This window comes from Ranitomeya variabilis, chromosome 4 (genome assembly GCF_051348905.1).
Source record: "Ranitomeya variabilis isolate aRanVar5 chromosome 4, aRanVar5.hap1, whole genome shotgun sequence".
In the NCBI taxonomy this organism is placed as follows: Eukaryota; Metazoa; Chordata; class Amphibia; order Anura; family Dendrobatidae; genus Ranitomeya; species Ranitomeya variabilis.
In genome coordinates this window covers 107428615-107445675 of record NC_135235.1, presented here as the reverse complement: position 1 = coordinate 107445675, position 17061 = coordinate 107428615, and the positions used below count along the sequence as shown (strand labels likewise).

The 17061-nt window shown below is 45.7% G+C and overlaps 1 protein-coding gene across 3 annotated transcripts in view; it reads right to left on the bottom strand.

Moving 5' to 3' along the window:
* Nucleotides 1-8609: 8609 nt before the first annotated feature.
* Nucleotides 8610-17061, bottom strand: part of LOC143768465 (uncharacterized) — a 71941-nt gene continuing 63489 nt past the window's right edge. For all 3 annotated transcript variants that reach the window (XM_077257143.1, XM_077257144.1, XM_077257145.1), the window contains one exon: nucleotides 8610-10024. In XM_077257143.1, coding sequence (XP_077113258.1) covers nucleotides 9842-10024 — 183 coding nt within the window. In that variant the 3' untranslated portion in view covers nucleotides 8610-9841. The remainder of the gene's footprint in view (nucleotides 10025-17061) is intronic.

The following is a 17061-nucleotide window of genomic DNA, read 5'->3' as shown; positions in this document are numbered from 1 at the left end:
TTAATTTGGAGGCTACCATTATTACTTTACCGAAACCCGGCAAAACACCCACAATCCCAGAAAATTTTAGACCTATAGCTCTCTTGAACAACGATATAAAAATTTTTACTAAAATGTTAGCCTCACGTTTAAATCAGATCATTCCAGATCTGGTCTCACCAGACCAGGTAGGGTTTGTGAGGGGTAGAGAGGCGAAAGATGGAATACGCCGAATGTTAGATCTAGTGCGGATTGCGGAGCTGTCTGGCCTCCCCAGTGCATTCCTGTCATTGGACGCAGAGAAAGCCTTTGACAGGGTGCACTGGGGTTATGTCCGGGCAGTTCTGGAAAAATTTGGGTTGGGAGGATCAATTCTCGCAGCTATTTTAGCTATATATGCGGCCCCTTCGGCGAGGGTGTGGACGGCGGGTGCTCTATTGGAACCTTTTTCTATAACAAACGGGACGCGACAGGGCTGCCCCCTGTCCCCAATAATCTTTGTCCTATGTATGGAACCACTGGCGGAAAGGATTAGGATTTCGCCTTTAATTTCAGGGGTAATGGTAGGAAAGGAAGCTCATAAAATAAGTCTTTATGCGGATGATATTATTATCTCTTGTGTGAACATCAAACAGTCCTTATCGACAGTCTTAGAGGAGCTGAAGGAATTCAGTGAGATATCGTTCTATAAATTAAATCTGAATAAATCATCAATTCTTCCGTTGGCAATATCAATAGAGTCCATACAAGATATGAAGAAATTATTTTCATTTCAGTGGTTAAAAGATGGAATTCCGTACTTAGGGATAATGTTGACAACTACAGATCAGATAATAAAAGTAAATTTTACAAATCTACATACACAAATTAAAATTTTACTAGAAGATATGCATAAAATCACCACTTCGTGGATAGCCCGTATCAATGCTTTCAAAATGATAGCCTTACCAAAGATCTTGTATTATTTCAGAACCCTCCCCCTAAATATACCAAAAAAATATATTTATGATCTACAACTATTAGTTAGTAAATACATATGGGCATATAAGAAACCACGCGTAGCAAGGGCGTTACTATATCTACCTATGGAAGCAGGGGGGATGGGAGTTCCGGATCTAATGGCATATCATAGAGCCTCAATATTAGTGGGTTTAAAAGAATGGTGGCAGATGACTGGAAACCACAGATGGATGCAGATAGAAAAATTTTATTCTAGACGGGGTTCCACGCGTCTGGCGCTAGAGACAGAGTTAATTCAAACTGGACCCACCTCCCCCTTATTGCCAACAATGCAGGCGGCAATTAGGTTATGGAGAATGTTACTGCCCTCGTTGTCAGGGATACCATGTGAAGCATTATCAATATATGCCATTGAGCCCCATATTCCTTATTTAAACCTCCAACAATGGCGAGGGGCAGGTATACAAACCTTAGCAGACATAATGGAAATTAATGGAGTTATCCCTTTTGATCAATTGGCCAATAAACATACTGGAATACGAAAATATTTTTATCAGTATTTACAAATTAGGAATTTTCTAAATAAAATTGTAATAGCGAGACACTCTGGTACTACGGGAGAGGGAAAGATGGGTAAACTTATAGTAACATTAGGTCCAATTATAAAGGGAATATCGGTGTTTTATAGAGCTTTAGTTAATCCAGTGGAAGAGATTAAACTGCCCTATATGAAAAAATGGGAACTAGAGTTAGGGGAGGTATTAGAATTAGAACTATGGGGAAATAGCATAAAGGAGGTTAAGAGAGTGTCATCCTGTATAAATCACGTGGAACAATTAAAGAAAACTCAAATGAGATGGTATTTATGCCGAGAGAGAATTGCAAAATGTAATCCGCAATCCTCCCATTTGTGTTGGCGAGGATGTGGATTAGTAGGAAACCAGAGACATATCTGGTACTTGTGCCCGAAGCTTTTATCCTTCTGGGGTGGTGTGCTGAAGCTGATTATGGAGATTACGGGGGTAATGGCACAAATTACTCCCTCAATGGCGATTTTACATATTGGATTGGAAATATTTCCTAAACAAATTAGAGGGTTGACATCACATATATTGATAGCGGCTCGGATACTGTTGGCTAGAAAATGGAAGGAGACCTTTCCTCCAACCCTAGAAGAGCTGACCGAAAAGCTGAATGTGAATTGTAAATATGAATTAATGTTGTCTCAGTCTCGCACTAGGAGAAAAAAGGTAGCAAAGATTTGGCAAACCTGGACTGTGAGTAAATATTATTTGTCTTAACATAGCTGTTAATTTTTTTTTTATTTTTTTTTATTATGTAATTATAATTTGTAATGGAAATAATTTATGTTTTTGTTGTCATGTGTTACTTTTTGAAAATAAAATAAATATGGAAAAAAAAAAAAAAAACAGTTCAAAACAGATACCAGGAGGAATGAGGGTCCTGCTCGCAAGCTTACAAACTATGAGGAAAAGGGGAGACACGAGAGGTGGATGGTAACAATTGCTTTAGTTATTTGGACCAGCCATAGTGTTTGGCTCGGGTGTTCATGTAAAGCTGCATGAACCAGTTAACTGCCTAAGTATGTAGCAGTACAGACACAGAGGCTATTGACTGCATAAAGTGTATGAGAACATGATACGAGGAACCTGATTATGTTTTTTGTTTTTTTTTTAATTTTAATTAGGCCAGTATATATAGTATATAATAGATTGTAGCATACCGTATAAACTCGTGTGTAAGCCAAGTTTTTCAGCATATTTTTTTGTGCTGAAAACACCCCCCTTGGCTTATACATGAGTCGTTGTCCCAAAAAAACGGAGGGGGAGCAGTGGGTCACAGAGGCAGGAGCCAGCGGCTGTTGCTAAAGCCTGTGCCGCTGCTAAGGAGAAATGAATATTCACTGCGCTGGCAGTGAATATTCATTTCTTTTATAGCGTTCACAGCCACAGACGCCGGCTTCCAGCACACATTCCACACCTTCCCTGCGCACCCTCGCTGCATCTCGTTCCGGCGCCAGCAGCTCTTCAGGCCAAGCAATCACGTGTCTTCCGCTCATTAAGGTAATAAGTATTCACCCCTCACCACTCCCATAGGTGTGGGTAAATATTCATTACCTTAATGAGTGGGGGACACGTGATCACCCAGCCACAGGAGCTGCTGGCACCAGAACAAGATGCTGCGAGGGCATGCAGGGAAGGTAAGTAGGATGTATGTTTTTTTTGTTTTTTTATCGGAACCATGCATACATGAACAATGAAGGAGCCATGCATACAAGGACGGGGATAAGGAGCCATGCATACAAAAATGGGAATAAAAGGCCCATGCATAAGAGGACAGGGATAAGGAGCCATGCTTACAAGAATGGGAATAAGAGGACCATGCATACAAGGACAGGGATAAGGAGCCATGAATACAAAAATGGGAATAAGAGGCCCATACATACAAGGACGGGGATAAGAGCCATGCATACAAGGACCGGGATAAGGAGCCCATCCATACAAGGACGGGGATAATGAGCCCATGCACACAAGGACAGGGATGTGGGAGCCAAGCAGACAAAGATGGGGATGAGGAGCCATGCACACAAGGACGGGGATAAGGAGCCATGCATACAAGGACGGGGATAAGGAGCCATGCATACAAGAATGGGAATAAGAAGCCCATGCATGCAAGGACAGGGATAAGGAGCCATGTATACAAGGACGGGGATAAGGAGCCATGCAAACAAAGACGGGGATAAGAAGCCATGCATACAAGGATGGGGATAAGGAGCCATGCATACAAGGATGGGGATAAGGAGCCATGCACACAAAGACAGGGGCAAGGGAGCCATGCAGACAAGGATGGGGATGAGGAGCTATGCATACAAGGACAGAGATAAGGAGCCATGCATACAAGGACGGGGATAAGGAGCCATGCATACAAGAATGGGAATAAGAAGCCCATGCATGCAAGGACAGGGATAAGAAGCCATGCATACAAGGATGGGGATAAGGAGCCATGCATACAAGGATGGGGATAAGGAGCCATGCACACAAAGACAGGGTCAAGGGAGCCATGCAGACAAGGATGGGGATGAGGAGCTATGCATACAAGGACGGGGATAAGGAGCCATGCATACAAGGACACGGATGGGGGAGCCATGAAGACAAGGATGGGGATGAGGAGCTATGCATACAAGGACGGGGATAAGGAGCCATGCATACAAGGACAGGGATGGGGGAGCCATGCATACAAGGACAGGGATGAGGAGCTATGGATACAAGGACAGGGATAAGGAGCCATGCATACAGGGACAGGGGAGTCATGCATACAAAAACGGGGATGTGGGGACAATGCATACCTGGCTTATACTCGACTCAATAAGCTTTCCCAGTTTTTTATGGCAAAATTAGGTGCCTCGGCATATACTTGGGTCGACTTATACTCAAGTATATACGGTATATTGTGGAGCTGTGTATACTTCTACTGTCCTGCATAAATGGTGTAATTCTCAGTATCTATTCTTATTATGCATGTGTGTGTATCTGTCTACCTATCACTCCGATTAATTGTGAGAAAAGTAGCGTACTCTTTATTGGCCCATGTGGCAACGTTTCGGATCCATAACTGCACATTTCTCTGATATGGAAGTGAAATGTTGCCACATGGACTAATAAAGAGTACAAAAAAATATTCGGTTCCATTTTCTTCCACAAAAGTGGTACGATTCTCTTCTCACTTGCTGTCAGTGGGCAGTCGGTTTTTTTTTCTCAGCAGATGTTGCAGTCTGATACACAGCGAGTCAGACCATTGAGGAGTCTCCTCCACACCTGTGCTGCGAGAGCATTGGAGCACGGACACTTGGCTCACGCTCACAGCAGAGCAAGAGCCAAGTATCATTGGCAGATCACATCCGATGCCATATGCTACTGTGATTCCACCCTAATGAGCACCTGTATTAAAGGGAACCTGTCACCCCGCAGACGTTTTTAACTAAAAGAGCCACCTTGTGCAGCACTAATGCTGCATTCTGTGAAGGTGGCTCTTTTAGTTTGGGTCCCTTCCAACGCTGAAATAATCCTTTTTAGAATCTGCCTGTCATACCTGTAGTTTGTCAGGTTGGCATGTCTTGTCCCCCTTGACACAAATGCCTCCCAGCCATCACCCAGTACTCTGCGTGTCGGGTGCCGCCTCCTCTTCCTTCTTTAGGGTCCCCGGCTCCTGCTCTGTAAGTTTTTTTTCGGGCATGCGCAGTTTGCGCTGCCCTTCAAACTTACAGCGCAGGCACCGGGGACGCTAATGAAGGAAGTGGAGGTGGCGCCCGGCTCCGGAGCAGAGACTGCTGGGCGGCAGGAGGAGCGCTGGTCCCCTGTGAGGGAGATGGCGCCTCTGCTGTGACTCCTCTGTAGAGTGGTCACTGGGCGCTGTCCTCCTCAGTCCTCTGCCAACCTCTGGGCTCTCCCTTTCCCCAGGGTGTCCCCGGCGCCTGCCTGCGGTGTAAAGAGCACCATGTAAATGGACCTGTGGTCGATCATGCGCACTGCGGCGCCATTCACATGTGGCTCTTCAAATAATGCCTTTAAGAGGAGTGTTGAAGGGCAGGACAAAGTATAGCAAAATTCACTGATCGGGGATGGGGAGTGTTATAGTATGTGGGCTGGTGGGGTTTGTGTGGCAGGGCTGTTTTTTTTGTCCCAGTCCAGCCCTGTGTGTGTGTGATTATACAATGTGTGTGTGCGTGAGATTATACAGTGAGGCTGTGCATGTCATTATACAGTGGGGCTGTGCGTGTCATTATACAGTGGGGCTGTGCGTGTGTGTCATTATACAGTGGGGCTGTGTGTGTGTGTCATTAATTATACAGTAGGGTTGTGCGTGTGTGTGTCATTATACAGTGAGGCTGTGCGTGTCATTATACAGTGGGGCTGTGCCTGTCATTATACAGTGGGGTTGTGTGTGTGATTATCACTATACAGTAGGACTGTGTGTGTGTGTCAATAAATATATATATATATATATATATATATATATATATATATATATATATATATATATATATATATATATATTCGCATGCTTGCAGTCACAAGGCGCCGGCTCCAGAGAATCGTGTGCACGATATGATGATTCACACATAGTGACTGTAGACATGTAGCTTAAGATCCGACAACCCCTTTAAGGATGGGCCGCGACTCATGGGCCACTGCTGTGTGCTTGCCCCCCCGGCTAAAATTTGCCAGCCAGCCCCTGATTATATCATACAGTAATCAAGAAACTTGGGTGACACATTAAATGCTGATAATATAATTAAAGTACTAAATTAAAAAACAAGGAAACATTTCTTTAATTTAGATGATACATAAATTTATTTTGCAAAAAAACAGAATATTTCACAAAGTTTTATCTTGAATTTTGCCATTTTGTTTTTTTTAAGAACATATCTTCCACTTACTTATTAACCTTTATAAATATAAGCATCATAGTGCAAAATCAGTCAGGACTTCAATTACTTATTTCTCTGCATTAAATTGTTTGTATACATATGATAAAATGCATTTATCAATTAAATTTATGTACTAAACAATATAAAGATAGATGGGGCACAATGGTTAGGAGTCATAATTTGTTCTGGAAGTTGTATTTGGTAAAACTTCTGATGTATAAATAAGCAATCAATAACTAAAATAATCTATATCAGGTGTATCATATGTGAAGATACATTTGTGTATGTTGCTGTATGTGCACATGATACAGAAAATAGGGGCAAACTAAAAATAAAAGCTTTTGTATGGTCCAGGGCATAAGAAGCTAATAACTTATTTTTTAGCAGTTATTGTTTTATATTACTGAAAAATAAAGAATTATGCAGACCAGATTTAAACCAACCGCCAGAGTTCTTCAGAGTAAAGCCAGGCTCACATCACGATCCGGCCACACATTTGTGGCTCCTTCAGGTTTTCAACTGAAGCTCAGAAAAATGAGATTTGGATGGAGACCTCTTTGGAGCCATTCACTGTAATGGGGCAGATGAAGTTACTTTGTGCACCATATGGCACCTTCCCAGTAGTGTCCATATTTATAGGTAGGCACAAAAGTGGAGTGTACAGTAGCCCTGCTGGGGGTGCGCTCCAGATCCCATTTTTCAGGGTTTTAGATGGAAGCCCCAATGGAGGCAGAAATGAGTAGACCAAGCGTGATGTGCACAGAGGGCCTTAACTACAATAGGTGCAGTTGTTGCAATCGCACCTAGGCTCTGGAGACTAGAGGGCCCCAAAAGTCCCTTTGGCCTATATAAAAACATCAATCCTATTAAAGACTTTCAATAATTGGGGGCCCCATTAAAGTTTTTGCATTGGGGCCCATGGACTTCAAGTTACGCCACTGTGTGGACATATCCTAAGGGATGTTCTTTGGAGCAGCTTGTTAAGAAAAACTTCTTGACTATGTAAACATGCAATTTTTTTCTAGATTAAAAAGCAGTGATTCAGAGCAGTGGATGGATTATTGGTGACATCAATTTTGGTTAAGAGAAGTGTAAGGGTTCATAGTAACATCTTTGGTGATTTAGGACAGTAAATGGTTAATGGTAGCATCCATGGTGGACTAGAGTGGTAAAACGTTAAATTATGCTATCTATAAGGTGTCTAAGGCTGCTTTCACACTAGCGTCGGTACGGGCCCGTTGCAGTGCGGCGGGCCGATGTACCGATGCATGCTGTGAAAGAAATGCCCGACGTGGGCAGCGGAAGCAGTCTTACGATGCTTCCGCTGCCCCATTGCAAGGTCCGGGGAGGAGGGAGTTTCGGCCGCGCATGCGCGGTCGAAAATGGCTGACTCGTTACATGTAACGTTTTTTTGTGCCGGCGGTCCGCCAAAACACGACGCAACCGTCGCACGACGGTTGCGACGTGTGGCAATACGTTGCAATGCATTGGTAATGTAAGTCTATGGGGAAAAAACGCATCCTGCGGGCAACTTTGCAGGATGCGTTTTTTCTCCTGCACAATGCATAGCAATGTATTGCAAACGACGCTAGTGTGAAAGTAGCCTAAGGGTACCGTCTCACAGTGGCACTTTTGTCGCTACGACGGTACGATCCGTGACGTTCCAGCGATATCCATACGATATCGCTGTGTCTGACACGCAGCAGCGATCAGGGACCCTGCTGAGAATCGTACGTCGTAGCAGATCGTTTGGAACTTTCTTTCGTCGCTGGATCTCCCGCTGTCATCGTTGGATCGGTGTGTGTGACACCGATCCAACGATGCGTTCGCTTGTAACCAGGGTAAACATCGGGTTACTAAGCGCAGGGCCGCGCTTAGTAACCCGATGTTTACCCTGGTTACCGTCGTAAATGTAAAAAAAAGCAAACAGTACATACTCACATTCCGGTGTCCGTCAGGTCCCTTGCCATCTGCTTCCCGCACTGACTGACTCCCGGCCGTAAAGTGAAAGCACAGCACAGCGGTGACGTCACCGCTGTGATCTGCTTTCACTTTACGGCCGGGAGTCAGTCAGTGCGGGAAGCAGACGGCAAGGGACCTGACGGACACCAGAATGTGAGTATGTACTGTTTGGTTTTTTTTACATTTACGACGGTAACCAGGGTAAACATCGGGTTACTAAGCGCGGCCCTGCGCTTAGTAACCCGATGTTTACCCTGGTTACCCGGGGACCTCGGCATCGTAGGTCGCTGGAGAGCTGTCTGTGTGACAGCTCCCCAGCGACCACACAACGACTTACCAACGATCACGGCCAGGTCGTATCGCTGGTCGTGATCGTTGGTAAATCGTTTTGTGAGACGGTACCCTAAGCCAGTGAAGGATTTCATGGTAATATCCTTGTTGGACAAGGTCAGTTAATGGGTTAATGATAACATTCCTCGTAGGGCACTTAGCAAGTTAATGATAACATCCCTGGTATGGTAGTTAGTGGGTTAATCACATCATCCCTTGAAGGGCAGCTAGTGGGTAGAGATGAGTGAACTCAAACTTAAAAGTTCGGAGTTTGTACATGACAGTTAGTGTCCGTCGCTGCTAATCGCCAAACACAGACTTCTCCCGGATGTCCGTTACAATGTTCGGAGTTCTGGTGGAAGTCCATTGCAGAGAGAGAGTGCAGAGAGAGGAAGATAATTTTGCAGCTCAAAAGTCCGGGTCCCTATTCTTTTGAAAGGTGTTCTGGTTCAAGTTCAGGTACAGTTCAGGTACCCAAACTGAACTTTGGAATAAAGTTTGGGTTGGGTACCAGAACTCAAACTCCCATGGGTCCTCTCATCCCTATTAGTGGGTTAATGATAACATCCCTGGTAGGGAAGCTAGTGGGTTAATGATAACATGCCTGGTGGGCAGTGAGTGGATTGACAGTTACATCTCAGTGGTTTAGGGTAGTATAGGACTATATTATGAGCTGTACCTGTATTGAAATCTACACAACTCTCTCACCTTGGCTCCAGTTTTGCTCCCTTTCCCAGGAAATACAGAAATTTAGTCTTTTAGGGACCCATGAACAGAGTGAGCAGGGAGGGGCAGACAGAACAGGCTCCAAAGGTAATATGTCCAGTCTTCTTGTGAACTCATAATTTGCCTTTTCATAGGTGCTCCAACTGAGACAGAGGAAATAATTGCCCTTTTTGCCAAAATAAAAGGGAAGCATAAGAGGTAGTGAATTCATTTTGCGGCTTTTAGCCACAACAGCCTTGTACCACTGCTGTCTTTTACTGTTTCCCCCCACAATCTCTTTAACCATTTAACTTGGTGGTAAACAGCTATTTCACTCACAAGTCCGCATTTCTTATCATAATGGTCATGTGGCTTTTCAATTGACGTGGCTGTTTCCCGGTAAGATAAAGTTGGCTAAAACATTCATAAATAGACAAAATTTAAACACAGTGCTACCTATTTTTTCGGTAAAGTTGTCTCATATACAGAGTTATTTGTTGGAAGAACATTATCGTACACAGCTTCACTTCTATGTGGAATATCAACGTCGTCATAAATATTACTTGCAGCTCTAGACATAGTGATTCTTGTTTCGTAAAATGATCCACGACAACTGCATTCTCTTGCTTCTATCTGTAACTAATAAAAAAGGAAACAATATGAGCCGATGACTCAAATTCGCTTGCTCATGCAGATTTTCTCAGGAAATTCAATTTGCAGACAAGCTATTCTTGGTGAATATAATATACATTATTATGCTTTGGGGTCTTCCCAGACCCTAGAGCATAATAAATATGAGACGCAAAGAATGAGAAAAATCCACTTACTACTCACCCATCCGGCCTCTCTACTCTTCACCATCACCCCACTGGTCCACATCGAATCTTTTTATCACTACCGTTACAATTCCCAGGGCCTCTTTATATTGGGCTGGGACTTCCAGCTCTGATGAGCACCGAGACGGTTGTACAAAAGAGCTGGTAAAGTGGTAAAGTCGTGACATCATGACATCACTGATGTGTGCTGGGACCTTGCATAAAAACATCCCGAGACTCATCAGAACCGAAAGTAACTTTTATGGCTTGTTTAGTTCAACAGAATGGGGGCCAGTGGATGCCATGTTTATGAATTTGTATGGAAGAAATTGTTGTAATGTAGTTGTAATCCAAGGCTGATTTTTCGCCTTCTGTCTCAGATTTGCAATTTGAACTGCTGAGGGTCCACACGAGGATTAACTTCATTTAATCTTCATTCAAGTGTGCAGACGTATGAATTACAAGGGAGATTTACGATTGAACCAAATTTAAGTCATTTGTGGTTTTGCTCTGTTTAAACAGAAACAATGCTTCTCGTGGGGAATATCTACATATTTATGATGCCCAACAGCCCATATATTGCAGTACACCAAAACCTTGCAGCTCTATACTGGAGTCATCCATCTTCTGTGCTCTACAATCCCAAATCATGAATACAACGAGTTCTGCATTGTTATTAGCATTATTGTATTTTTCTTATTATTGTTAAGGGGGATCTATTATCATCTTTTACAACACAAACTGCATTTACTATTAAATAGATCTTTTAGACCTGATGAGGCCGGTTGATTTCCTGTTAAAACCCCTTCAAGTTTGGCTTCCATGCCTAGTATTAAAATGAGCTCTAGATCATAAAATGCTTATTTGAATTTAAAAAATCAGACAGCCATTCTGACGTTGATTTTCAGGGAGTGAGGATGTGGGCTGCGGGAACAGAAGAAGTGTGATGGCATGTTAGAAACTGGAGTCACTTTTCCATTACCGGTACTAAAACAGGACAACATCAGGGGATGGCGGTGATCCTGCCCCATGATACCATCCTGTTTCAGGGGGTAAAACAGATACAGGGAATAGCAGGACAGGGAAAATAGTAAGGAAATTTAAAGTAAATAACAAAAGTGGTTAAGGCTTAAAGATAGATATTTGTAAAGGGTATTATATCTATCGGACAAGCACTGTAAATCTGAGGACAAATCCCCTCTAAAGTCTTTTTATTCTTTAACCCCTTCCCGACCCATGACGCCTATGCGGCGTCATGGAATGATCGCATCCCTGCAGATCGGGTGAAAGGGTTAATTCCTATTTTACCCGATCTGCAGGGAGAGGGGGAGTTGTACTTCAGCCTAGGGGGGGTGGCTTTGCCCCCACGTGGCTACGATCGCTCTGATTGGCTGTTGAAAGTGCAACAGCCAATCAGAGCAATTTGCAATATTTCACCTATGAAAATGGTGAAATATTGCAATCCAGCCATGGCCGATGCTGCAATAGCATCTGCCATGGCTGGAAATCATGTACTGGCCCCCCCCACCGCCCCCGATCTCCTCCCCAGTCGTCCGTTCTGTCAGGTACCCCCCTCCGTCCCCCTGTTCGCTCCCCCGTGCTCCTGTCCGCTCCCCCATGCTCTTGTCCGCTCCCCCCGTCCTCCGATCCCCCCCCCTGTGCTCCGATCCACCCCCCCACCACCCCCTCATACTTACCGATCCTCCCGGTGTCCGGCCGTCTCCTCGCTGGGCGCCGCCATCTTGGAAAATGGCGGGCGCATGCTCAGTACGCCCGCCGAATCTGCAGGCTGGCAGATTCGTTACAGGTACATTTTGATCGCTGTGGTAGGTTCTACCACAGCGATCAAAATAAAAAAATAATAAATAAACCCCCCCCTTTATCACCCCCATAGGTAGGGACAATAATAAAATAAAGAAAATATTTTTTTTTCTTTTACCACTAGGGTTAGGGTTAGAACTAGGGGTAGGGTTAGGGGTAGGGTTAGGGTTACGGGTAGGGTTAGGGTTAGGGGTAGGGTTATGGCATGTGCACACAGAGCGGATCGGCCGCGGATCCGCAGCGGATCGGCCGCGGATCGGCCGCGGATCCGCAGCGGATCGGCCGCGGATCGCAGCGGATCCGCAGCGGATCGGCCGCGGATCCGCAGCGGATCGGCCGCGGATCCGCAGCGGATCGGCCGCGGATCCGCAGCGGATCGGCCGCGGATCCGCAGCGGATCGGCCGCGGATCCGCAGTGGATCCGCAGCGGATTGGCCGCGGATTGGCCGCGGATAGGCAGCGGATTGGCCGCGGATCCGCAGCAGATCGGCAGCGGATCCGCAGCGGATCGGCCGCGGATCTGCAGCGGATTGGCCGCGGATCCGCAGCGGATCGGCAGCGGATCCGCAGCGGATTGGCCGCGGATCTGCAGCGGATTGGCCGCGGATCCGCAGCGGATCCGCAGCGGATTGGCCGTGGATCTGCAGCGGATTGGCAGCGGATTGGCCACGGATCCGCAGCGGATTGGCAGCGGATTGGCCGCGGATCCGCAGCGGATTGGCCGCTGCGAATTCGAAGCAGTTTTCCATCAGGTTTACAGTACCATGTACACCTAAGGAAAACCAAATCTGCTGTGCCCATGGTGCGGAAAATTCCGTGCAGAAACGCTGCATTGTATTTTCCGCAGCATGTCAATTCTTTGTGCGGATTCCGCAGCGTTTTACACCTGTTCCTCAATAGGAATCCGCAGGTGAAATCCGCACAAAAAAACACTGGAAATCTGCTGTAAATCCGCAGGCAAAACGCAGTGCCTTTTACCTGCAGATTTTTCAAAAATCGTGCAGAAAAATCTCACACGAATCCGCAACGTGGGCACATACCCTTAGGGTTAGGGTTGGAATTAGGGCTAGGGTTGGAAATAGGGTTAAGAATAGGCTTGTGGTTAGGGTTACGGATAGGGTTAGGGGTGTGTTGGGGTTACAGTTGTGGTTAGGGTTGGGATTAGGGTTACGGTTGGGATTAGGGTTAGGATTAGGGTTGGAATTAGGGTTACGGTTGTGTTGCGGTTAGGGTTGTGGTTAGGGGTGTGTTGGGGTTAGGGTTGTGATTAGGGTTATGGCTACAGTTGGGATTAGGATTAGGGGTGTGTTGGGGTTAGTGTTGAAGTTAGAATTGAGGGGTTTCCACTGTTTTAGGCACATCAGGGGTCTACAAACGCAACATGGCGCCACCATTGATTCCAGCCAATCTTGCGTTCAAAAAGTCAAATGGTGCTCCCGCCCTTCCAAGCCCCGACGTGCGCCCAAACAGTGGTTTACCCCCACATTTGGGGTACCAGCGTACTCAGGACAAACTGGGCAACAACTGTTGGGGTCCAATTTCTCCTGTTACCCTTGCAAAAATAAAAAATTACTTGCTAAAACATAATTTTTGAGGAAAGAACAATTATTTTTTATTTTCACGGCTCTGCGTTATAAACTTCTGTGAAGCACTTGGGGGTTGAAAGTGCTCACCACACATCTAGATAAGTTCCTTCGGGGGTCTAGTTTCCAAAATGGGGTCACTTGTGGGGTGTTTCTACTGTTTAGGCACATCAGGGGCTCTGCAAATGCAATGTGACGCCCGCAGACCATTCCATCAAAGTCTGCATTTCAAATGTCACTACTTCCCTTCCGAGCCCTGACGTGTGCCCAAACAGTGGTTTACCCCCACATATGGGGTATCAGCATACTCACAACAAACGGGGCAACAAATATTGGGGTTCAAATTCTCCTGTTACCCTTGTGAAAATAAAAAATTGCTTGCTAAAACATCTTTTTTGAGGAAAGAAAAATGATTTTTTATTTTCACGGCTCTGCGTTGTAAACTTCTGTGAAGCACTTGGGGGTTGAACGTGCTCACCACACATCTAGATAAGTTCCTTGGGGGGTCTAGTTTCCAAAATGGGGTCACTTGTGGGGGGTTTCTACTGTTTAGGCATATCAGGGGCTCTGCAAACGTAACATGATGCCCGCAGACCATTCCATCAAAGTCTGCATTCCAAAACGTCACTACTTCCCTTCCGAGCCCCGGCATGTACCCAAACAGTGGTTTACCCCCACATATGGGGTATCAGCGTACTCAGGAGAAACTGGACAACAACTTTTGGGGTCCAATTTCTCCTGTTACTCTTGCAAAAATAAAAAATTCTGGGCTAAAAAAATATTTTTGAGGAAAGGAAACACATTTATTATTTTCACGGCTCTGCGTTATAAACTTCTGTGAAGCACTTGGGGGTTCAAAGTGCTCACCACTAGTGTTGAGCATTCCGATGCTGCAAGTATCGGGTATCGGCCGATACTTGCTGTATCGGAATTCCGATACCGGGATTCCGATACTCTTGTGGTATCGGGTATCGGGTATCGGAACAACATTAATGTTAAAATGTGTAAAATAGAGAATTAAAATAAAAAATATCGCTATACTCACCTGTCCGACGCAGCCGGGACCTCAGCGCAGGAACCGGCAGCGTTGTTTGTTTAAAATTCCCGCTTTTACATGGTTACGCGAAGTCCCGGCTTGTGATTGGTCAGGGCGGCCATGTTGCCGGGCCGCGGACCAATCACAGCAAGCCGTGACGAAAATACGTCACGGCTTGCTGTGATTGGTCCGCGTCCCGGCAACATGGCCGCCATTAACCAATCACAAGCCGTGACGTCACGGGAGGCTGGAAACGCGCTCATTTTAAAAAGGGCGCGTGTCCAGCCTCCCGTGACGTCACGGCTTGTGATTGGTTGCGTCGCGGTCAACCAATCACAAGCCGGGAGGCTGGACACGCGCCCATTTCAAAATGAGCGCGTCCAGCCTCCCGGCTTGTGATTGGTTGATCGCGGCGCAACCAATCACAAGCCGTGACGTCACGGGAGGCTGGACACGCGCCCATTTCAAAATGAGCGCGTCCAGCCTCCCGGCTTGTGATTGGTTGATCGCGGCGCAACCAATCACAAGCCGTGACGTCACGGGAGGCTGGACACGCGCCCATTTTAAAATGAGCGCGTGTCCAGCCTCCCGTGACGTCCCGGCTTGTGATTGGTCAGGGCGGCCATATTGCCGGGACGCGGACCAATCACAGCAAGCCGTGACGTAATTTCGTCACGGCTTGCTGTGATTGGTCCGCGTCCCGGCAACATGGCCGACCTGACCAATCACAAGCCGGGAATTCACGTAACCAAGTAATAGCGCGATTTTTAAACAAACAACGCTGCCGGTTCCCTCGCTGAAGTCCCGGCTGCGTTGGACAGGTGAGTATAGCGATATTTTTTATTTTAATTCTTTCTTCTACACATTTATATGGATCCCAGGGCCTGAAGGAGAGTTTCCTCTCCTTCAGACCCTGGGAACCATCAGGGATACCGTCCGATACATGAGTCCCATTGACTTGTATTGGTATCGGGTATCGGTATCGGATTGGATTCCGATACTGTGACGGTATCGGCCGATACTTTCCGATACCGATACTTTCAAGTATCGGACGGTATCGCTCAACACTACTCACCACACATCTAGATAAGTTCCCTTGGGGGTCTAGTTTCCAAAATGGAGTCACTTGTGGGGAGTTCCTACTGTTTAGGCACATCAGGGGCTCTGCAAACGCAACCTGATGCCCGCAGAGCATTCCATCAAAGTCTGCATTTCAAAACGTCACTACTTCCCTTCCGAACCCCGACGTGTGCCAAAACAGTGGTTTACCCCCACATATGGGGTATCAGCGTACTCAGGAGAAACTGGACAACAACTTTTGGGGTCCAATTTCTGCTGTTACTCTTGCAAAAATAAAAAAATTCTGGGCTAAAAAAATATTTTTGAGGAAAGGAAACACATTTTTTATTTTCACGGCTCTGCGTTATAAACTTCTGTGAAGCACTTGGGGGTTCAAAGTGCTCACTACACATCTAGATAAGTTCCCTTGGGGGTCTAGTTTCCAAAATGGAGTCAATTGTGGGGAGTTCCTACTGTTTAGGCACATCAGGGGCTCTGCAAACGCAACCTGACGCCCGCAGAGCATTCCATCAAAGTCTGCATTTCAAAACGTCACTACTTCCCTTCCGAACCCCGACGTGTGCCAAAACAGTGGTTTACCCCCACATATGGGGTATCATCGTACTCAGGAGAAAATGGAAAACAACTTTTGGGGTCCAATTTCTCCTATTACCCTTGGGAAAATAAAAAATTGTGGGCTAAAAAATCATTTTTGAGAAAAGAAAAATTATTTTTTATTTTCATGGCTCTGCGTTATAAACTTCTGTGAAGCACCTGGGGGTTATAAGTGTTTACTATGCATCTAGATAAGTTCCTTGGGGGGTCTAGTTTCCAAAATGGGGTCACTTGTAGGGGAGCTCCAATGTTTAGGCACACACTTGCTCTCCAAACGCGACATGGTGTCCGCTAATGATTGGAGCTAATTTTCCATTCAAAAAGCCAAATGGCGTGCCTTCCCTTCCGAGCCCTGCCGTGCGCCCAAACAGTGGTTTACCCCCACATATGGGGTATCATCGTACTCAGGACAAACTGGACAACAACATTTGGGGTCCAATTTCTCCTATTACCCTTGGGAAAATAAAAAATTCTGGGCTAAAAATCATTTTTGAGGAAAGAAAAATTATTTTTTTATTTTCACGGCTCTGCGTTATAAACTTCTGTGAAGCACCTGGGGGTTATAAGTGTTTACTATGCATCTAGATAAGTTCCTTGGGGGGTCTAGTTTCCAAAATGGGGTCACTTGTAGGGGAGCTCCAATGTTTAGGCACACAGGGGCTCTCCAAACGCGACATGGTGTCCGCTAACGATTGGAGCTAATTTTCCATTCAAAAAGTCAAATGGCACGCCTCCCCTTCCGAGCCT